The sequence below is a fragment of the Biomphalaria glabrata genome, chromosome 10 (assembly GCF_947242115.1).
Source record: "Biomphalaria glabrata chromosome 10, xgBioGlab47.1, whole genome shotgun sequence".
In the NCBI taxonomy this organism is placed as follows: Eukaryota; Metazoa; Mollusca; class Gastropoda; family Planorbidae; genus Biomphalaria; species Biomphalaria glabrata.
In genome coordinates, this window is record NC_074720.1 from 41,584,226 (window position 1) to 41,608,099 (window position 23,874).

The 23,874-nt window shown below is 38.4% G+C and overlaps 1 protein-coding gene across 4 annotated transcripts in view; it reads left to right on the forward strand.

Annotated features, from left to right (window-relative positions):
• Nucleotides 1–283: 283 nt before the first annotated feature.
• Nucleotides 284–23,874, forward strand: part of LOC106077940 (A disintegrin and metalloproteinase with thrombospondin motifs like) — a 37,716-nt gene continuing 14,125 nt past the window's right edge. For 3 of the 4 annotated variants that reach the window (XR_008780376.1, XM_056045265.1, XM_056045267.1), the window contains exons 1-8: nt 284–419; nt 4,550–4,747; nt 6,032–6,234; nt 6,957–7,049; nt 7,388–7,595; nt 8,148–8,359; nt 9,916–9,990; nt 15,457–15,602. Coding sequence is in view for 3 of the 4 variants with exons in the window: in XM_056045265.1 (XP_055901240.1) it covers nt 4,657–4,747; nt 6,032–6,234; nt 6,957–7,049; nt 7,388–7,595; nt 8,148–8,359; nt 9,916–9,990; nt 15,457–15,602 (1,028 nt within the window). In the remaining variant the exon portion in view is untranslated. Of the gene's footprint in view, nt 420–3,027; nt 3,064–4,549; nt 4,748–6,031; nt 6,235–6,956; nt 7,050–7,387; nt 7,596–8,147; nt 8,360–9,915; nt 9,991–15,456; nt 15,603–23,874 lie in introns of all 4 variants that reach the window. The other variant, XM_056045266.1, reaches the window with a different exon arrangement.

Here is a 23,874-nt window from a genome sequence, read left to right on the forward strand (position 1 = left end):
ATAACTATATTTTTCCCTAGTGCCATTAGAGAGTGGAATGGGTTGCCTGAATAAGCCATGAAAGCCAATGATTTAGCAGAGTTTAAGACATTGATTAACATGCATGACACATGAAATGCGTTGGGCGTAATGTTAGTTTTTGTAATATATTCTTTCTGTAATATATATATATAACATCTACCACAGATCTAGATAAGGATTACTTTAACAATGACGTCAATTTAAACAAAATCTCTAACCCATAATATCTCTATCTGAAAAAGGTGATATAGAAAAATGCAGATCAAATATTTTCAAAATGGCGTGTTCTAAAATAAAAATCTTCGATTCTGGATCTATAAACATCAATTAGACTTTCACTCGTCTAATGTAAAACGAAACTCGCTGTAACATTAAATAATGTCACCACCAGCAGTAGAGTAAGTGGTTTAGCATTTAGATCTATGAAGTTTATCTCGTCACTTGTGTTAAAGCTAAATGCGAGTAAGTAGATCTAGATTCTATCATCTAGTCTAGATCTATAGACTGTCACTATGTATAGATCGATTTAAGAACTCAATATGATATAGCATAATATCTACTCTTGACCTAGATATTGGTCTAATCAGTCTAGATGTATAGACTATGTATAGATCGATTTAAGAACTCAATATGATATAGCATAATATCTACTCTTGACCTAGATATTGGTCTAATCAGTCTAGATGTATAGACTATGTATAGATCGATTTAAGAACTCAATATGATATAGCATAATATCTACTCTTGACCTAGATATTGGTCTAATCAGTCTAGATCTATAGACTATGTATAGACTAGATCGATTTAAGAACTCAATATGATATAGCATAATATCTTCTCTAGACCTAGATATTGGTCTAATCAGTCTAGATCTATAGACTATGTATAGACTAGATCGATTTAAGAACTCAATATGATATAGCATAATATCTACTCTTGACCTAGATATTGGCCTAATCAGTCTAGATCTAGAATCTAGATATCTTAATTTTTGTTTTCTTTTGAAATACAGCTTCGTAATTAAAGCTAATAGATGACAAGACAAAAATAAAATACTCAGAAAGACATAAAGATAAAGACACATTCCTCGTTCCATATGCTAGGACAAATTTGTACAAATGCTCCTTCTTCCCTAGCGCTATAGAGCATGGAATGGGTTGCCTGAGCCAGCAAAGAAAACCAGTGACTTGGCAGAATTTAAGTCATTGGTTAACATGCATGACACGTAGGACGTAATAATCTTCTTTTTTTTTTGAAATAACGTCTGTATTTTATAAAATAAGATAAAATATAGACCTTATTATAAACTTATATCTAACTCTAGTATAGCTCGAATAATAAGGCAGCGTCTTCAGTTTGTGGGGTGCTTGGTTGCAGAGTGGTAAAGCGCTTTCAAACCGAGAGGTTCTCGGTGAGACTTGGAATTTTAATTTCGGGATTTTCGCCACATCTCAAGTGCCCTGGGTGTGTGGTATACGCGCTTGCCTGTCATTCTGACTTCTCGATGGTCCTGTGTTCAAACCCTGCCTGCAGCCGTCCCCCGTCGTCCTATGAGAGGTTTGGACTAGGAAGTAAATTATCTTCAACTCTCGAGGATCATCCGAAACGTTTAAGACATTTTACGAACAAACATTTTAATTTCGTCGTCTGCGTCTGTCTTCGGCAAGACTTTTGAATCTGAATGTCTGTCTCGCGTCGTGAGAGCTCTCCAGCTGTCTTTATCAAAGGCCATCATTAGCAAGCTGCTGAGTGTATAGCGCTTCCGATGGAGAGGGGGAGGAAGTTAATAAGTTACGTTGTCCTCAGTTAAACTCACTGCGACATGCGTCATCCTCCCCCTCGTCATTCTGCCTCAAGTAGAATAGTTTGTTGTTTGTTTACGTCAGTGTCAATTAGTACGACTGTGCTGTAGAAACATATTCAAAAATAATAGTTACTTTAGTCAGTAGATTAGCCATTGTTCTGAAGCTTGTTTGTTTGTTTGTAAAATGTTTTACATATTTCGGATGTTCCTTCAGAGTTGAAGATAATTACTTCCTAGTCCAAACCTCCCGCAGGACGACGGGGGATGGGAGCGGGCAGGGCTTGAACCCTGGATCATCGATAAATCTGAACGACAGTCCAGCGCGCAAACCGCACGACCAGGCAGCCTGGCATGACAGTCCTTCGCAATCAAATCAAATTGATATATTAAGAACGATCTAAAGATATAGAACTCTAGGTCCAGTCTACGTTCATCTATGGCTGCTGGAACATTGACTTCTCTTTAGGCCTTCTTTAATATTTGTATACTATTATGAAACGAGCTTGAACAACCGTGGCCAATATTTTTTTTACTGAGAATTTTATATTTGTATGTCTTTTACTGACTGACTTACTTAATCCTGTGCACTTCCAGGGGAGCATAGGGCCGCAACCACACCTCTCCACCAAACTCGGTTCTGAGCTGCTTTCTTCATCTGCTCCCATGTCATTCCATTACCCTCAGCTTCACTGATGACTGACCTCTTCCAGGTTTGCTTGGGTCTGCCCACTTTCCTCTTTCCTTGTGGGTTCCAGTCAAGTGCCTGCCTTGCAGCATTGGTAGCTGGTTTTCGCAGGGTGTGTCCTATCCAGTTCCATTTTCGTTTTGTGATGTCTTGGACTATGGGCTTTTGTCTAGTTCTCTCCCACAAATCGATAGTAGTTATCTTTTCTAGCCACCTAATTCCTAATATCCGGCGTAGGCATCTGTCAATAAAGGTCTGGAGCTTTTCCATATTTGTTTTTGTATGTCTTTTACCTTGTCCTAAACACTCGAATTACAGAAGCCGAAAACGAATATTCTTTTAAATTTTGCGATACTTTGCCCTATTTAACGATGTTGATATTTAAATTGTTGTTTAAAATGTATTACTTTCATCTTTGGTCATCATGTTTTTGCATAATATTATTAAATGTAGTTCGTGCTTCACAAAGAGAATGGGATGAGAATTAGTCCAGATAATTACTACTGTTTTACCGCAGGTACTAACGGCTTAGGAACTGAAACGCCTATGCACGGTAGGTCAACATGATTTTCAGATGACCAGGCACTTTTTTTGTTTCTTGTACATTTCCTACATTCTGTCATCAGTGAGGTCGGCGCCCTGCCAGGCACAAGGAATCTTTTAGGGTTTGACTTTTCACTTAAATTCTTTGAGCGTAGCCAAGCCAATGGGGGGTTTTGAGTTTCAACCCCTCTCCTTCAGACGGCTTTTTTTAAAGTTTAAAACTCCTCAAGATAGTTTTGAGTTTTAAATCCCCCTACAGAGCTTTTTAAGGTTGAAAGCCTCTTTCTTCAATATTATTTTTAAAGCAAACTACAGTCACCAAATTCTATGACCGTAGCTAAATGTGGTTTTGAATTAAAAATTCAAATTGAAAAGCACTAAATGTGGCTCTACAAAGATGGCTAAGACGGATTTTAGGAGTCAGTTATAGAGATCGGGTCTAAATCAAGGAAATCCTATGCCGAAATGGGAGTCGAACCCTTAGTAAGGTTGTGACAGAGAGTCGCATGAGGTTTGTGGGACATGTTCTCCGACAAAATGAATTATGCATAATAAGAGTTGCGATGACATCCTAGTACAACTTGGCCCCACACTTTCATGGAGGTCCTCAGAGTAGGTGGGAAGAGGCTTCAGACATTGCTAGTCTTCCAAAAGAATGAAGGATCAGAATGTAATAGAGATTTGTGTACACACCTACAACAGAGACACACACATCAATCCATACAAACATATATATATATATAATTTTTTTTCGGGGGGGGGGGAGAAAAAATCCCTTCTAAACACCTCCCCCACCCCGTAAAAAAAATCCTGGCTACGCCCATGATATATATATATATATATTACCAAGCTTATATTCACTCACTAGGTCTGGAATCCTTTTAATGTTGTTACTCTTACTTCCAATTCTCAAGTGGAAACGTTACACAATTATTCATTGTTGATGAAAACACAAACACAAAAATTAAACATAGCAAATTTACATAATTATGTAGTTGATATTAATTTTTTTTAGTTTTACCTAGAAAGTGTACTAAGCTAAGGGGAGATAAGCTTTATGTAGAGAATGAGGTCGTTCACCAAAGAATTTAAGCTAGCAATACTTTTGTCTTCAATTTTCATAAGCACTTGAATACCTCAGTGGCTAGCACGTCGGCCTTCCATTATGGAGGTTGGAGACCTCGAGTTCGAATTTCTTTATTTAAAAAAAAAAATTGTTTTGTCTAAGGCATCACGGGAACCAGGTCCCTTCCCTCACCCTCTACTGGTTTACAAAACTATTGGACCATAGAGCACTGAACATGGTATAAGCAAGAAAGCTTCCAAAAACAGATCACAAATATTCCCAATCACATGCATTTAGATCTAGGTCTCTTAGAAATTAATTTCATTGATTAAATATAATTGATGGAATCTCACACAGTGTAAGCTTTGTTTTTTTTGTTTTTTTTTAAGTTTTTTTTTTCTTCAGATTTTACTTCTTTAAATTTCTCCAGGCTACATCTGTAGACATTTAGGCGTTACCATGGTTACCTATGCGTTGAAGAAAATATTTCCTTTAAACAGCCAAGCTTGACCAACTTGACGACGTCGGATTTCTCTTATGGGGCGAGAAACGTGCTTGTCAGTATCTTCTGTTCTTCTGGTCCTGACCCTATTGCTGACCTGGTCAAAGCAATGTGGGAGTCTCAAAGGTCAGTCTGCCTTGTCCTCTTCAGTTTAAAGTACTTCAACAGTTCTTTACAAAGCTTATATCAAGTCACTCTGTCTGTTTGTCTGTCTGTCTGGTGCAAATTTTGTTTTGCGTTATTTTTCCCACACCCTTTCTCGGATCAAGTGGAAATTTAACACAATCATTTCTTTGACCTGACGTAACACGAATCGATAATTGAAAAAAAAAATTAACTAGTAGATTAATTGTTGGTAATTTTATTTATTTTGTTTGGTATCGAAAAGAGAAATAAATACTACTTATTGAGATATTAGGCTGTAGATGTGGAGTTATTCCCATTATAACATTTTTTTAAACGTTATCTCTGCCACTGCCCATTCTTGAATCAAGCTTAAAGTCAATGACAATACATGAATCAATAAACATTAACCAATTAGTTACTCAATAAGGGAGGTAATTCATTCATTTTGTTTTATGTAGAAAAAGGGAAATTAATCATGAAGCATTGAGATTCATGGTTACGTCGTTTTACTTTTATGTAGATGTATTGCTTGTCGTAAGTAGAGATAAAAGTAGATCAGTATTTCTTTAAAACAACAAAAAATCATTGACATTTTACATTTGAGACATTATCAAAACTGTTATTATTATTAATAATGTTGCAAGACACTTTTATAATGTCTTCCGTCAGGTTTGAGGCCTACTACGTCAATTATTCTAGGACTGATTTGTTACCTGGTCAAGACTAGGCTCTTATAATTTTGCGATTCTTAGACACTAACTGTAGAACTAGAGATGAGGATCCTAGCAATGTAGGAAGTGTGGTCGAGAGGCCAAGTGCGCTTGAACTTGGCTTGGCTACCTAGAAAGGGGCTCGAGGTTCGACACCCGACTCCGCCTGACTTGTGTTTACTGAGAGCCTAAAGGCAGCACGGAAAACCAACTCCTAGATACCCCCCCCCCCCACTGGTCCACAAATGAGATTGGACCAAAAGCGCTCTGAGCATGCTATAAGCATGAAAGTAGTGCTATATAAAAGCTATAATAATAATATAATAATAATGGAATAAAGATGCTATGAAAGGATCGTTGGTATCACTTACAAAGACCGCATCACAGAACGAAGAGTTTAGAAGCATGATCACAACAGCAAACGGACCCCGCGATGACCTACTAAACACTGTCATTAAACGCAAACAAAAAGCAAAGCCTATATTAACTAAAACACATTTAAATTAACCTCCAGCCATAACCTATGATACACACTACAATCACGCTATTGAAATTTAAGAGCTTGCTTTCGCAGCAACTTTGAAGTCAATCAACGCCAGCGCTACCACGGACGACTCGATGCCGAAACATGTGGACATAAGAATGACCACAGAAGACAATTATGACATTCGGCTCGACCTGGAACGAGCGCCTCACTCAAGTGTTCCTTTAGTCTTGGTCGATGTGAGCAAGGGAGGCCATTTTGTGACAGAATCCCAACTGATGATGCCGGATAAGGTAACATGGTTATTTTGGCTTGTAAACTTGATATGGTTATCATAATTTATAGATTAAGGGTGGACTATATATTAACAGCTGTCTGAATATGACCTGTCCCTAAGAGCTTGGTTTCCTTCTGTAATAGTAGTGTAGAGTAGATAGATAATTATGCATATAAGTGGAACATAATTTAAATCAACAATTAATAAGTAGTTTTTCATATTATCACGTGAACAGTACCACTGTACGCAACCATAGGAAACTTAACTGACTAACTCAAAGATTTTTGTTTACGGAAATGTTTTTTTCCTTGAGACTTTGAATAAGAGATTGATCCTTTGCAAAACAATTAGATCAATTAGATAGTCATTATATACAATTAGATCAATTAGACATTATATAACATCACTTAGGCCAGGTTCACATTTAGTTTTACCTGCACTTTCACCTATGCCTTGGTCTGCTTGACCGTTGGTGCACCATACATGATCTGTCAGTCTTCTATCTCCATTCTTCTGTCATTAGCCTTTGATAGAGTTTCATTCTGATATTCTTTCTTAAAATATTGAAACCTGCCTTTTTACCTGCCTGGGTGGATCACTTCGGAGGCCGATTTTGAGTTTGTGTTTCCACACAAACTCTCTTTGTAACCTTGTTTTTTATTAATTACATTTTGATTTAATGTGTAGACTCAAAGTTGAAAATGTTGAAAGACAATGTCTTCCTGTTCTTCTGTACAGAATGTTGACTTCTACCAAGACCCGCAAAACAAAGCGACTCTACAAATCACTAGACAGAGAAACAAAGCAAGAGAGAATGAAAGCTTTGACATGGCAAGACTTATAAAGTGCTTTCTTCTCAGTAATTTTCTACAAATGAAAAATAATATTTACTTTGAAATCTTTGAAATAATGGAATGATTCAGACACAATCTTATTAAGACTTAGTAGAATTTTTACTTTATGGCATTGACGTTTCTATTTTTAGCTGTTAATTAACTCTCGTCAGCTTTTTTTATCTTTGTATTTTTTTCAATAAAAAACGCGCATCCAAAATAATATAACAGTAATATTTTGTTTTGTATTGAGTTATAATTTAACATAACAATCTAAAATAAGGTTTATTGTATTCTTTTGGAATAACATATATTTTTCTTTTTTTCATTTAACAGAGAGGTCATATTGTAATCAAAGGATGGGTCTATTACCTCAACACTGAACAAGGATATGAACCAAATGACGGCCATGATACTAAATATAGATCTGACGTACCACGTGACTCACCGGAAGAAGTCATTGTTGAGTCCCTTGTAGGAAGAGATCTCATTTTGGAAAAGGAAAATTTGTTTTGGCAATTAGATTCGGACTATCTTTCCCAAGGTGTGTATTTGTGTGTGTGACTCTATCGCGTAGAATGGCTAGTGGCTATGTCACGTCGAATTGTGTGTGTTTCTATCCCGTATAATGGATGGCTAGTGGCCATGTCACGTTGATATGTGTAGCTCTGTCAGGTAGAATGTCACGTCGAATTGTGTGTGCTTCTATCCCGTAGAATGGATGGCAAATGACCACGTTAATATGTGTAGCTCTATCAGGTAGAACAGCGGTTCTCAACCTTTTAAGCTCGGCGACCCCCCCCCCCCGCACACACACACACACACACACACACACACTGCAATAGAAGAATAGACAAAAAACAATTTTTATGATGGTCTTAGGCGACCCCTGGCAAATCGTCAATCGACCCCCAAGGGGGTCGCGACCCACAGATTGAGAACCCCTGAGGTAGAATGTCACGTTAAATTGTGACTATTAAACGTTGAATGATGGATCTATCAGATTGAGTTGTGATTTACTCTTTCTCAAGCCACCAACACTAAAAGACTTAAAGTAACGCTAACTCGGCTATTATATATCTTATATCTCATTCAGAGGTTCTCAGAACTGAAGATCATGCGCACGGAGAAGAGCCCCTTCGGTGGCCTTCGTCTGGGACAGCTCGTGCAAGGCGCCAGTCTCGACAGCAGTACTTCATCGACATAGTAGCAGTGGTGGACTATTCTCTGTTTATGAAGTTTAAAGGACTGAATGACTCGTGGGACTTGCAGACTATTTATAAACACTATGCTTTGACATTTAATGAGGTAACATTTTTAGAAACGTCTTGCTACGTCAAATTGACATGCCTATTTACATTTTACATATACAACACGTATATATATAGTTCGTCCATCGTGGTACGATGATGACCACTTTGTCATCCAGGGGGGCTGAGGGCTTTGCACTGGGGTTTTGTGCCTCCTCGTGTGGCTGGTGAGACCTATGTGAGCTCGGAATGTTCGGCTGCACACTGGGCAGGTTATTCCAGCTGGAGCTAGTGTCGTGGGCCTCGCTTTTCTTCTCTGGCGTTTTTCTTCTGTCAGCGCTGTTCTCTTTTCCTCAGCAACCTGTGCGCCAGTTTTCACAGCGCTACGCCATGATGCTTTGTCATGTGCCTCTGTCTCCCAGGTGCCTGGGTCTATGCTGAACGCCTTCAGGGAAGCTTTGTTGTTTGACGTGAACAGGTGGTTACTAAATTTTCCCACTTTTGCCAAGATTTCAGCCTCCGTAACCTTGACATAGCGCCCCATGTGGACAAGTCTATTAGTGGATGTTAATAGGCAAAATACGGGTAGCCTTCCTAGCCCCCTTCAGGCTACCTCTGTGGAATCTAAGATGGGCATAAAAAGAGAGACCTGATCTCCCAGTCCAACAAGTCCGCCACGCCCTGTCACAAAAGAGTCTTCATAAACGTGTAACAGGAGTGATGTTCCTTTCACAGCCTGTGCCTGTCACACAACAGAAATAGACAATTCCTAGTTGTTAGCCTGTAGCCAGCGAGACCGTTCCAGGGCGCTGCGTGCAACGTATTTAATTCGACCCAATTGTAGCAATGATCGCTACCATTGAGGAACCTTCAGACAGGGCTTGTAATAAAGAGCTTCCGGTTCATGCCTGTCTGTCAGAAGAAATCTTTCCTAACAAAATTGAAAAAAAATTCTGACTTTCAGATTTGAAGACTTTTATGAACTAGCCAAATGATTTTGTAGGTTGGATTTCGGGATCATTGTGTTGACAGTTTAAAACGCATACCACAGTCATGAGGCGCGGTGGCTGAGTGGTAAAGCGCTTGGCTTCTGAACCATGAGTTCGTGGTTCGAATCCTGGTGAAGACTGGGATTTTAAATTTCGGGATCTTTGGGCGCCTCTGAGTCCACCCAACTCTAAGGGGTACCTGGCATTAGCTGGGGAAAAGTAAAGGCGGTAGGTCGTTGTGCTGGCCATTTAACACTCTCGTTAACCGTAGGCCACAGAAACAGATGGCTTTACATCATCTGCAATATAGATCACAAGGTCTGAAAGGGTAACTACTACTTTCACACTAGCAGGCGGTTTACCTGAAGTTGGACCCGTTTGGAATGGCAGACGAGTTTTAGTGCCGTGTGTTCAATGCGAAATATTTATGAGATGGAAAGTTGGCAGCTTGTAATAAATTAGTTATATGAGGAACACAGTGAATAGTGCTCGGCCTAAAAGACTCTTAATCCTAGTAGTGTCATAGAGTGGTCTTTATTTAATACATACTATAATAATTAAAATATGAACTGATAATCCGAATGTTGGAAGCTGTAATATTAACAAATAATCATTATGATTACAGGTGGACCTGATATATAAAGCACTGAACACTTCATTTCTTCTGACGATACAAGTGATTAAAATTATAGTCTTAACGGTAATTACGCCATCAGTAATTGTGTACGCATTATATGTAACATTGGTTCCGTAATTATTGCCGGAAGTGGTAGTGGTTATAAACACTCTATGTGATGCTTCCAATAGATGTTCTACTCGTCCCCTTTACGCGGAATCTTATCACTGAAGGGGCAAAGGGGAGTAACTGGCGCCTAAAGCAGTTAGCTTCTGGCAGAAGTGGCTCGTTAGCCAGTGGCGTAGCTAGGGTGGGGGGAGGAGGGGGGAGAATTTGAAAATCCCCCCGGGCCTCCACTTGAAGGGGGCCCCAAATGATTGTTTTTTTACATTGAAAATTTGGTATTAAGCTAATGCAGGGGCCCCCAAAGAGGTCAAGGCCCCCCTCCGCCCGGGCCCCCGAACGATGGAAAATTCCTAGCTACGCCCCTGCCGTTAGATTTGGTTGGCTAATCATCTAGGACCTAGGAGAAGGAAAAAAACTCTGAATTCAAACCTTTGCTGACTGCATATATACCCAAAACATGGGGAAGGCTGTATAGGCACTTGCCGTTTATTAAGACACATCAGTGCGTGGAAAAAGGAAGGGGGGGGGAGAACTGCTGTGGGGGCAGCATCTTTCCGACCATAGCTAGTGCCCAGGCATTCATCTTATTTCTATGAGATTATCTAAAGCTGTGTCACGAAAGAGGAAGAGACCAAAAAAAAAAACACATAATATGTAAGTTTGTAAAAGTTAAAAATTAACTTGTAATTGTGTCACCAGATGGAGAGGTAACTAGGGAGTTAATTTCCAAAATCAGGAACACAGTTTGCTGCTTGTTTGGAGGGCCTACTAATAGCAATGCTAAAGGATATTCCATCACAGTGGGGGACTTTTTCTTTACAAAGCTTATATAAACTCTGTCTGTCTGGTACCAATTTTGACCACTTTTCGCTCAGTTCCCATTTCCGGTTCAAGTTGACATTTTGCACGATTATTCATAGAACATGACCACATATGTATCAATTTTAAAAAATAGTTAATCACTTAGTGATAGTTAATTCATTGTGAATAATGGTAAAAGGAAGTTGAACCCTGCCTAAAACTGCGATTACGTGATTATTTCCCTTAACACTGACATTTGGTTTCGGTATTTTTGAGGTTGTTTTTTTTTTTAGTGCGAGTTAACATTCTGATAAAACTGGTCCCGGGCACGCTATTCTGCCTCAACGTGGCGCTCGGGTGGAAACGATCATTTGAGGAAGTGATTAGGCTAAATGAATAGCAAAACAAAACTCCTGTGGGAGTGTCCAAGGGAATGCGGGAGTTTTCCCATTTCACGTTGCGGAGTTGAAAGAGAGCTTCCACGTCCCTGTCGATAACCCATGCGCCGTTCCTCAAGGGACCGTTACACTAATGACGACTCCTGCACGGTTAGCTTGGTACAGCATAGGAAAATGGCAGTGGTTCCCGTTGTGCTCGGCCTTCGACCTTCTAGTCCATGCGCCCGGAGTGCCAGATATATCGGAAATAGCAATGTTTTACATAGGCATCGACTTGGGTCTCTTCCAGACAGAACGGTTGGTTCAAGCAGGCCTACGCGTCTAGAGCTCGAAGAGTCTTCGGCTCAGCTCTTGTGACAATCACACGATAAAACCGGTAATGGTTAGTGTAGGCGTTGAAAAAAAAAATTATCTTTTTTTTACTAATTCTCGTAAATCGTAAATAATTAAAATAATTGATTATTAATCCAGGGACTGCTCTTCATTTTTTTTTTCAAATTTCAGATAACTTTCTAATGTTTTTTTAAACGTAAGGCTTAATTTTGTGTGAGTTTATGTCTTCTGTTAAATAAGCAAAACATGTCCTTCTTTTAAACAAAGCTTATTTAAGGGAAATAACTCCGCACATACAATTATATTTTTCGATAATGAGGCGATTATTCCCCTTATTCGATACCAAACAAAATAGTTAATTACCAATAATTAATTGAATCATGTTTTTATATATATTTATATATATATACATGTCTTGTTAGGTATAATTGTCAGATAGGTGTCCCATAGATGTCAGATAGGTGTCACATAGATGCCATATAGGTGTCACATAGATGTCAGATAGGTGTCACATAGATGTCACATAGATGTCAGATAGGTGTCACATAGATGTCAGATAGGTGTCACATAGATGTCAGATAGGTGTCACATAGATGTCAGATAGGTGTCACATGGATGTCAGATAGGTGTCACATGGATGTCAGATAGGTGTCACATAGATGCCCGATAGGTGTCACATAGATGCCCGATAGGTGTCACATAGATGCCAGATAGGTGTCACATAGATGCCCGATAGGTGTCACATAGATGCCAGATAGGTGTCACATGGATGTCAGATAGTGTCACATGGATGTCAGATAGGTGTCACATGGATGCCAGATAGGTGTCACATGGATACCAGATAGTGTCACATGGATGCCAGATAGTGTCTCATGGATGCCAGATAGTGTCTCATGGATGCCAGATAGTGTCACATGGATGTCAGATAGTGTCACATAGATGTCAGATAGGTGTCACATAGATGTCAGATAGGTGTCACATAGATGTCAGATAGGTGTCACATAGATGTCAGATAGGTGTCACATAGATGTCAGATAGGTGTCACATAGATGTCAGATAGGTGTCACATAGATGTCAGATAGGTGTCACATAGATGTCAGATAGGTGTCACATGGATGTCAGATAGGTGTCACATGGATGTCAGATAGGTGTCACATGGATACCAGATAGGTGTCACATTGATGCCAGATAGTGTCACATGGATGCCAGATAGTGTCTCATAGATGCCAGATAGTGTCTCATGGATGCCAGATAGTGTCACATGGATGTCAGATAGGTGTCACATAGATGCCAGATAGGTGTCCCATAGATGTCAGATAGGTGTCACATAGATGTCAGATAGGTGTCACATAGATGCCATATAGGTGTCACATAGATGTCAGATAGGTGTCACATAGATGTCACATAGATGTCAGATAGGTGTCACATAGATGTCAGATAGGTGTCACATAGATGTCAGATAGGTGTCACATAGATGTCAGATAGGTGTCACATGGATGTCAGATAGGTGTCACATGGATGTCAGATAGGTGTCACATAGATGCCAGATAGGTGTCACATAGATGCCCGATAGGTGTCACATAGATGCCAGATAGGTGTCACATGGATGTCAGATAGTGTCACATGGATGTCAGATAGGTGTCACATGGATGCCAGATAGGTGTCACATTGATACCAGATAGTGTCACATGGATGCCAGATAGTGTCTCATGGATGCCAGATAGTGTCTCATGGATGCCAGATAGTGTCACATGGATGTCAGATAGTGTCACATAGATGTCAGATAGGTGTCACATAGATGTCAGATAGGTGTCACATAGATGTAAGATAGGTGTCACATAGATGTCAGATAGGTGTCACATGGATGTCAGATAGGTGTCACATGGATGTCAGATAGGTGTCACATAGATGCCCGATAGGTGTCACATAGATGCCCGATAGGTGTCACATAGATGCCAGATAGGTGTCACATAGATGCCCGATAGGTGTCACATAGATGCCAGATAGGTGTCACATGGATGTCAGATAGTGTCACATGGATGTCAGATAGGTGTCACATGGATGCCAGATAGGTGTCACATGGATACCAGATAGTGTCACATGGATGCCAGATAGTGTCTCATGGATGCCAGATAGTGTCTCATGGATGCCAGATAGTGTCACATGGATGTCAGATAGTGTCACATAGATGTCAGATAGGTGTCACATAGATGTCAGATAGGTGTCACATAGATGTCAGATAGGTGTCACATAGATGTCAGATAGGTGTCACATAGATGTCAGATAGGTGTCACATAGATGTCAGATAGGTGTCACATAGATGTCAGATAGGTGTCACATAGATGTCAGATAGGTGTCACATAGATGTCAGATAGGTGTCACATGGATGTCAGATAGGTGTCACATGGATGTCAGATAGGTGTCACATGGATACCAGATAGGTGTCACATTGATGCCAGATAGTGTCACATGGATGCCAGATAGTGTCTCATAGATGCCAGATAGTGTCTCATGGATGCCAGATAGTGTCACATGGATGTCAGATAGGTGTCACATAGATGCCAGATAGGTGTCCCATAGATGTCAGATAGGTGTCACATAGATGTCAGATAGGTGTCACATAGATGCCATATAGGTGTCACATAGATGTCAGATAGGTGTCACATAGATGTCACATAGATGTCAGATAGGTGTCACATAGATGTCAGATAGGTGTCACATAGATGTCAGATAGGTGTCACATAGATGTCAGATAGGTGTCACATGGATGTCAGATAGGTGTCACATGGATGTCAGATAGGTGTCACATAGATGCCAGATAGGTGTCACATAGATGCCCGATAGGTGTCACATAGATGCCAGATAGGTGTCACATGGATGTCAGATAGTGTCACATGGATGTCAGATAGGTGTCACATGGATGCCTGATAGGTGTCACATTGATACCAGATAGTGTCACATGGATGCCAGATAGTGTCTCATGGATGCCAGATAGTGTCTCATGGATGCCAGATAGTGTCACATGGATGTCAGATAGTGTCACATAGATGTCAGATAGGTGTCACATAGATGTCAGATAGGTGTCACATAGATGTCAGATAGGTGTCACATAGATGTCAGATAGGTGTCACATAGATGTCAGATAGGTGTCACATAGATGTCAGATAGGTGTCACATAGATGTCAGATAGGTGTCACATAGATGTCAGATAGGTGTCACATAGATGTCAGATAGGTGTCACATGGATGTCAGATAGGTGTCACATGGATACCAGATAGGTGTCACATGGATGTCAGATAGGTGTCACATGGATGTCAGATAGTGTCACATGGATGCCAGATAGTGTCTCATAGATGCCAGATAGTGTCTCATGGATGCCAGATAGTGTCACATGGATGTCAGATAGGTGTCACATAGATGCCAGATAGTGTCACATAGATGTCAGATAGGTGTCACATAGATGTCAGATAGGTGTCACATAGATGTCAGATAGGTGTCACAGATGTCAGATAGGTGTCACAGATGTCAGATAGGTGTCACATAGATGTCAGATATGTGTCACATTGATGTCACATAGATGTCAGGTAGGTGTCACATAGATGTCAGATAGGTGTCACATAGATGTCAGATAGATGTCCCGTAGATGTCAGATAGGTGTCCCATAGATGTCAGATAGGTGTCCCATAGATGTCAGATAGGTGTCACATTGATGTCAGATAGGTGTCACATAGATGTCAGATAGGTGTCACATGGATGTCAGATAGGTGTCACATAGATGTCAGATAGGTGTCACATGGATGTCAGATAGAAAAATGCTTGTCACGTCTTAGTTTGTTTTAGAGTCGAAAAAAAAAAAAGAGTTGGCCGGATATTTTCTTTTTCTTCTCCACAGACTGCAGCGGCTTCCAACTTCAGTGAATTTTATCGCCACGATGATAAACTGCCAGCGGACTCGTCTCTTCAGTCCTTGACTGCGTTCTCTCGAGACCAGGGCAAAGAGATCATTGGGGAACACGACCATGTCATGGCTTTCACAGGGTACGTCCATTCTTTCTACACCACAGCCATATATTAAGCTATATCAGTGTTGCCCAAAGTGAGGTACGCGTACAACCCCAAGGGCACGGGAAGAGTTTGAAGGAGGTACGCGTTATTCATGGTTCCCCTTCTCTTCCATGCAAATTAATGTTATTTATAACATTGCATTTATTTAAATTTTTATTAAAAATCTAATTTTTTGTTTATTATTTTCGATATTATTTTTTTAGTGGGGGGGGGGGGGGTGAGTGGAGGTTCAAAAGGTACTTGAGTCAGTGGCGTCACTAGGATGGGTGTCACCCGGTGCGGTCAGCTCAGGGTGTCACACCCCCGCCCCTTTAAAAATCCTTTTTTTTTTTTTGTTTGTTGCACTGTTGAACTTATAGTTTATAATTACGCTACGTTATTTGATTGTTCAACAACTATTAAATTTAAAAATTCAGTTTATTTTATTACAGTTTATCTACAGTTCACTGGGCTTGTGTAGTCATGTGAAACACTGCACGCATCCTTAATCTTTATAATCATTGTCATTAATCTATAGTTCAATTTTGCAACAATGCAATCATAGGTAAATTACATTTTTTTCTGTATTTCAAACTTAAAAACGTATCATTAACTCTACTCTGAAATAATTTGTAAACAATCTCATTTTTAATAAAAATTTTGCTGTGTGAAAGTGTCATTTGTTCCTTTGTCTCAAAAAGATTTTAATTTTAATTTGAAAAATCCTTTTTCACATGACACCATAGATAAGCAGATAGTAAGAAACGGTGGAAGGATTTGTTAAATAATTTAGAAATATTTTTAATGTCTTTATAGTGGTATATTAATTATGCACTGTCAACTTTTATGTTGTTGCTCTTCTTCTTCTTAAACTGTCAGGTAGAGTTGAACCTTCGGCTCTTGAAACTCTAGGCCAGCAAAAGTGAACAAGAGCTCCCTTTCACCGACCTGAATGAGAACAGTGTACACTGTTCTGTCTGGCGGGGTGTCAGACTCGCGGCCAGAGACCGCGTGCACCGGGACCCCTGCCATTTTCCTTTTCTATACTAGGCTAATCGTGCAGGACACGCCATCTATGTAACGGCCCCTTGAGGAACGGCGCCTGGACTGTGACGAGGTTGTGGGAGCTTTTTTACAACTCCGCGCAGTGCAATGAGGATGCTCTCGCACCCCCTTAGGCACCCCCACGGGAATCTTGTTTCGCTACCCTTTAGCCTGATCGTTTCCTCCTACCATCGTTTCCACTATGAGGCAGGGTAGCATGCCCGGGTTGTGTTGTTCAAGAACCACTTTTGTTGCCTTTAGATCCCTTCTCAGTCATGGTATGTCGCCTTTTTAAAAATCATCATATATGCCAATATTTTGAAACTGACATTTACAATATTTCGTTGGTTGGTGAACTTCAGAATCTTTCGGTTGGATTGCTCCATAAGTATCTGCTACATGAATGATTGCTTCCAGTACGAGTTGAAGCTCAGAGTTTAAAGAACAAAGATCAATGCACATAAGAATGAAGCTCCTTTTCTCTTCTTAAAAAGTACACCTCCCTCTTGGTACTCCTCCATGATTACAGACACTGAAGCTGGATTTTCATATCTTTGACCTTCACATATGAATTTAAGCTCAACCTTTTCTACACATTTTTAGCGGCCCCCGTAAGGGGAAAAAGCCGCTATTAGGTTTGTGCAAAATGTCCGTCTGTCCGTCTGTCCGTCTGTCACACTCAGATCTCGAAAACTAGAAGAGATATGAAAAATATTATTTCATCATTAAATCCGGCTTGAAAAGTTTAGGTGCAACGGCTACTTTTGGTTTTCTAAAAGCAAACCGTTTAATTTATAAAATTAATTATGCAAGCGATTTTTTCATAAAAATACACCAATTCTAAAACAATTACGTAAATGTAAGGGAGGCAATGTTACAATATGCTAACAAAGATGGACAACTTTTGTGTATTTTCAGTATCACTAAGTCAAATATATTTTTAAAATGTACAGGAAATGTTTACAACAAATACAAATAATAGTTAAAGACGTTTTTTCTGGTCAACTAGCTGCTAAAATTAAAAGAAAACATTTCTGTTTGTTTATAAAGGCTAATAATGCACTTTGTATGTAAATATCACGCACATTTTTTTAAATGGACTTTTTATGCAGCGATTTTCGTGCAGTAGCGTAACGTCGCAACATGATCAGGTGCTAAACCAATTCCTTAAACTTTTTTTAAAAATCAGATTTTATTTATTTTTTGTTTAGTGCCCCCATCCGAATAAAAGAAGCTTATTTTTGTGCGTTTTGTCTGTTGGTCGGTCTGTCCGTCACGATTAGATTTAAAAAACTAGAACTCTAAAAGCTATTGAAAATCTGATTTACCCTTTAATGTTCCTCCCATAACATCTCAATAGTTTTAAGTATCTAAAATTGATTGTTCCGGATTTTTTTGTGCAAAACTAATCAACGCCAACAAATGTTTGTTTGCTCTTCTAACTTATATTACATTCAATTTCCATGCTTAAACGTTGCAAAAACACATTATCAATAATATGTTGTTCCGTTTTTTATGTAAATAGCATATTAATGCTAAATCATAATCTCTATACTGACTTATATTTCATTAAGTGTAAAAATGTTCCGGATATTGTTTTATAAAATATGAATTATGCCTAATGATTGTTTGAAATCGCATAAGGCTTTTAAAAAAAGTAATTTACTAGAATTGATTACTGAAAATTACTTTTTAGACATTTAATTTTCTTGTAAAACATAACATAGAAGTTTTGTAATCGATAAAGAAAGTTCCGGATTTTGTTTCTTACAAATCGTCGCCAGAAATTTCCGAATTTATTTAAAAATCTACTAACGCCAAATAATTGTTTGAACTCCCTCTTCTAATTAATAAACAAATAATCTTCTCATTTTCGAAATAATGTTTTTACGGATTTTTATGAAAAATATTTTAACTCACTACTCTCTTACAGTACATTTAACTTTGTACATAAAACATTAAAAAATCTAATTATCGTTAATATTATGTTCAAATTTTTAAGGAAAACAGAATCCAAACACCAAAGTAAGGTATGAAAATCTCTCCACGTGGCTGTAGTACATCTAATTTTTATACGAGACCATCCAAAAAATTTAATTAACGGTATTACATTTATCTGAAATTCTCTTTTTCTTTTACTATTTATACAAACATCCGGAACAATCTATTATATAAACTTTTCAATTGTGTTCATACCTAAAAATTATTGCGATGTTTTGAAACGTAAAATAAAGGTTAATCAATTTTTAATAACTTTTAGTTGTTTTTTTTATATCAAGATAACGGACAGACCGACTGACAGACAAAACGCAAAAACAATGTGGCTTTGATCCTTTTTAAATAATATCTATTAGAACTCAGTGCACCAATGTCTATGAACCCTCGTTAAATATCTCGTGTAAATAAAGACATTTTTTTTTTATGGTACCGGTACTAGCCTATTGTGAGGTAATGGAATTTTTTTTCTTTGACGTCATATGAATGGACTCTTTAAATGTAATGTTAAAAGAACGCACTCGGTGCACCAATGTCTATTAACCCTCGAAAAAATTGCTTGTATTAATGAAAACATATTTTAGTCTAACTAAGCCGTGTGACGTAGTGTTTTTTTTTTTCCTTTGACGTCACATGGAATGAATTCTTTAAATGAAATGCTAAAAGAACGCACTCGGTGCACCAATGTCTATGAACACTCGAGAAATGGCTCGTGTTGATAAAGGTGATTTTTAGTCTAGCTAGGCCTTGTGACGTAGTGTTTTTTTTTTCTTTGACGTCATATGGAATGAATTCTTTAAATGAAATGCTAAAAGAACGCACTCGGTGCACCAATGTCTATGAACACTCGATAAATGGCTCTTATAGATAAAGGCGATTTTTAGTCTAGCTAGGCCGTGTGACGTAGTGTTTTTTTTTTCCCTCTGACGTTATATGGAATTAATTCTTCAAATGAAATGAAAAAAGAACTCGGTATAGTAATGTTTATTAAGCCTCGTTATGTGACTCGCGTTTAAAAAAGGAATGATATCTTGATTTAGATCTAATCTAGATTTTTTAAACTAGATCTAGATTTTTATTACAGTATATCTAGATCTGGATTTATATTCTAATTAAAATTATTTTAGAGTCTAGATCTAGAATTTCTAGATCTAGTTTAGACTAAAATAGACTAGATTAAGATGTAGAATTTCAATTTCTAAACTTAAAGTGTAAAAAAAAAGTGTAGATTTTCATTTCCAAACGTTTTGATCAATATTGTAATGTTTTAATATACTAAAACTAATCTACTATTTTTTTATTAAATTTAAATTTAAATTTACGGCAAATGAATCTTTGAAACATTATTACTTTTGACCATCGGATGGCTGCCTGGTCGTGCGGTTTGCGCGCTGGACTGTCGTTCAGATTTATGGATGGCCCAGGGTTCAAACCCTGCCCGCTCCCATCCCCCGTCGTCCTGCGGGAGGTTTGGACTAGGAAGTAATTATCTTCAACTCTGAAGGAACATCCGAAACGTGTAAAACATTTTATATCAAAATTAAATCACCTCTTGAATATTATTTGCGAATATGCAGATCCGACAGGGATCCGACTTCGACGGGGGCCGCCTCTGAGTTTGTGTAACACAAACTCTCTTTGTAATCTTGTATGATATTAAGTTGATCTCATCAGTTTGTTTGTCTCCCTTAAAACTGTACAACTTCTGAATCTGGTCAGTGTGTGCTATGTCAGGGTGTGCTGTGTCAGTGTGTGCTGTGTCAGTGTGTGCTGTGTCAGGTGTGCTGTGTCAGTGTGTGCTGTGTCAGTGTGTGCTGTGTCAGGTGTGCTGTGTCAGGTGTACTGTGTCAGTGTGTGCTGTGTCAGGTGTGTTGTCAAACAAGATACAAAGGTGCCACACTGACCCTAATATCTTTTACGTCGTTTGCTAAAACATTTATAAACTTTTTAACATGACAGATGTACTTTCAGCTATGGATCTCATCTGCACTACATTTCCATCATCTCGTGAAAATTCTTTATTCAATAAAAACTCGTTGATAATATGGTTACCACATGTCAAATATTTTGCTTTTATAGAAACAATTTATCCTTCTATTGTTTTTCTTCTTGACATCAATCACAGCAACGACTTCCTTGTCAATTCGTATTTGTACCCGGATGACCTTGTTTTCCAATTTTCCAATCCAGATGAATTCTTCATACGTCTTTTAATATTCCAATTTCGGACTTAATTTCAACCACACATAAAATTAAGTTACACGTTTCTATTTCATTTCAACACAATTCGTACAGAATTGACCTTCACCTTGGCTACAGCTTCTTTTATAAAAAAACAATGAAAGTACATCATAATCTTCAGAAATCTCAGTGGCCTGTTTTTTTCTTCTTATTATTACTTATTACTTACTGGACAAAATGTACATTATAACATGTGAGATTTTAATATATTATGCATGAAGAGTGTCGTCATTTGTAAAACAGTAACTGTTGGTAGGCATCCTGATAGTACGGAGCTAGCTACAAAATTGAAAGCACACATGTACAACACTGTTCTGAATAAGAGCAGTGTTCATATACATGCATGCAGCTGTTATACAGACGTTTCTCGTTTTCCTTGTGATATTAATTATGATATAACATTTTAAACATTTTGATAGAATTTCATAAAGAAAAATTAAAAAAAAATTTAGTCGAAATGAAAAAAAAAATATAGATCGATTTATTAATTGTGAATAACATGTTCCAATATTTATCCGTTGTCTTTTTTTTTTTTAATTGTCAGTTATTCTCAAAGTGCATTTTTTTTACTTGGGTGTCACCCCCCGAATGGGTGTCACCCCGTGCGGACAGCATCCCCCTAGTGACGCCACTGTTCAGAGTTACGAAATTTATTGAAGGGGTACGCATTTGTTGAAAGTTTGGGAAACACTGATTTATTCAATCAGTATAAATCTAAAAAAAAAATATAGTCTGGATAGACATTATGTCCACTATCTAAAGCTTCTCTAATTACTGGGAAAGGGAGGTAATGTGTCAATGTGACTTTTTAAGTATCATTGTGAAATATAGTCTGGATAGACATTATGTCCACTATCTAGTGCTTCTCTAGTTACTGGGAAAGGGAGGTAATGTGTCAATGTGACTTCTTAAGTATCATTGTGACCTAACTTATCAATGCGACTTTAAGCGCCAATGTGACTTTATGTGCCTATGTGACTTTATGTGCCTACGTGACTTTATGTGCCTATGTGACTTTATGTGCCTACGTGACTTGATGTGCCTATGCAACTTTAAGTGCATATGTGACTTTATGTGAATACGTGACTTTATGTGCCTATGTGACTTTATGTGCCTATGTGACTTTATGTGCATATGTGACTTTATGTGCCTATGTGACTTTATGTGCCTACGTGACTTTATGTGCCTATGTGACTTTATGTGCCTATGTGACTTTATATGCATATGCAACTTTATGTGCCTATGTGACTTTATGTGCCTACGTGACCTTATGTACCTACGTGAATTTATGTGCATACGCAACTTTATGTGCCTATGTGACTTTATATGCATATGCAACTTTATGTGCCTACGTGACTTTATGTGCCTACGTGACCTCATGTGCCTACGGGACTTAATGTGCATACGTGGCTTTATGTGCATATGTGACTTTATGTGCATACGTGACTTTATTATGTACCTACGTGACTTTATGTGCCTATGTGACTTTATGTGCATATGTGACTTTATATGCCTACGCAAAGTTATGTGCCTACGTAACTTTATATGCCCACGTAACTTTATGTGCCTACATGACTTTATGTGCCTACGTGACTTTGTGTGCCCACGTGACTTTGTGTGCCTACTCAACATTATGTGATTATGCGACTTTATGTGCCTACGTGACTTTATGTGCCTATGTGACCTTATGTGCCTACGCGACTTTATGTGCGTATACGACTTTATGTGCCTACGTGACTTTATGTGCATACGTGACATATGTACCTACGTTAATTCATGTGCATATGCAACTATATGTGCCTACGTGACTTTATGTGCCTAAGCAACTTTATGTGCCTATGTGACTTTTTGTGCCTACGTGACTTTATGTGCCTACGTGACTTTATGTGCCTACGTGACTTTATGTGCATATGCGACTTTATGTACCTACGTGACTTTATGTGTCTATGTGACTTTATGTGCCTACGTGATTTTATGTGCCTATGTGACTTTATGTGCCTACATGACTTTATGTGCCTATGCAACTTTATGTGCTTATGCGACTTTATGTGCCTACGTGACGTTATGTGACAATGTGTGTTAATGTGCCTATGTGGACTTTATGTGCCAATGGTCCTGTGATCTGACCACATAACAGATACTGAAATCCTACAGTTGTCTAATATGAACAGTATCAAAGCCACATTATATATCATCTACTTTGATAAGCGGGACACGTAGTCTGCATGCCAAACACTTGCCTTCCCAAACCACCTTTGTACGGGAAGCTGTGTGCAGATTATCCTGAATCAATTGCCGTTAAACCGTTTGTCTTGTGAATTATATTTCGTAACTGTCCACCTTAAATTGTACATAAATTAGGCATGTATAAGTAACTTCTACAATTAAAAGGATAGCTAAATGGCACTTTCAAAGATCCCAGGTTGGAGCCCTGTCTGATGTCATCATCCGTAGTCCAGTGGTCAAGTGGGAGGTTTGTACTTAGACGAAGATTATCTTCGACTTTGAAAGAACATTTTGTAAACGCATTAATGGAAACTCTTAGTTAACCCTAGCCTCTGTGTAAACTATGTTATGAAATGATTAGGAATTAGTTATTTGTTTCGGGAATAGGGTAAAGTTTTACTTAGCGACGATGACGTAAAGTGGGTTTAAAAAACAAGAACGCTCTAAGTGACGCTAAAAGAAGACGCTTCTTGTAGAGCAGTAGAATAGATATACGGATTTACGGACATAGCTGACATCGGACGATTCCCTTCTTGATTATTAAATATATGTGTAAAACAACATCAGCGTCGACTACATATTTTGATTGTTTCGGCCTTTCGCCGGTGTTACTGAAGTAGTTGAGTTCAGCATTACTTCCAGTCAGACGTAGATCTACATTATATATATTTCCAAGAATCAACACCGCGCGGAAGCCTTAACAACTACTAAACTGTTAGTTAACCGTAGCCTCTGTGTTAACTACTTAAGTTAGTTAACC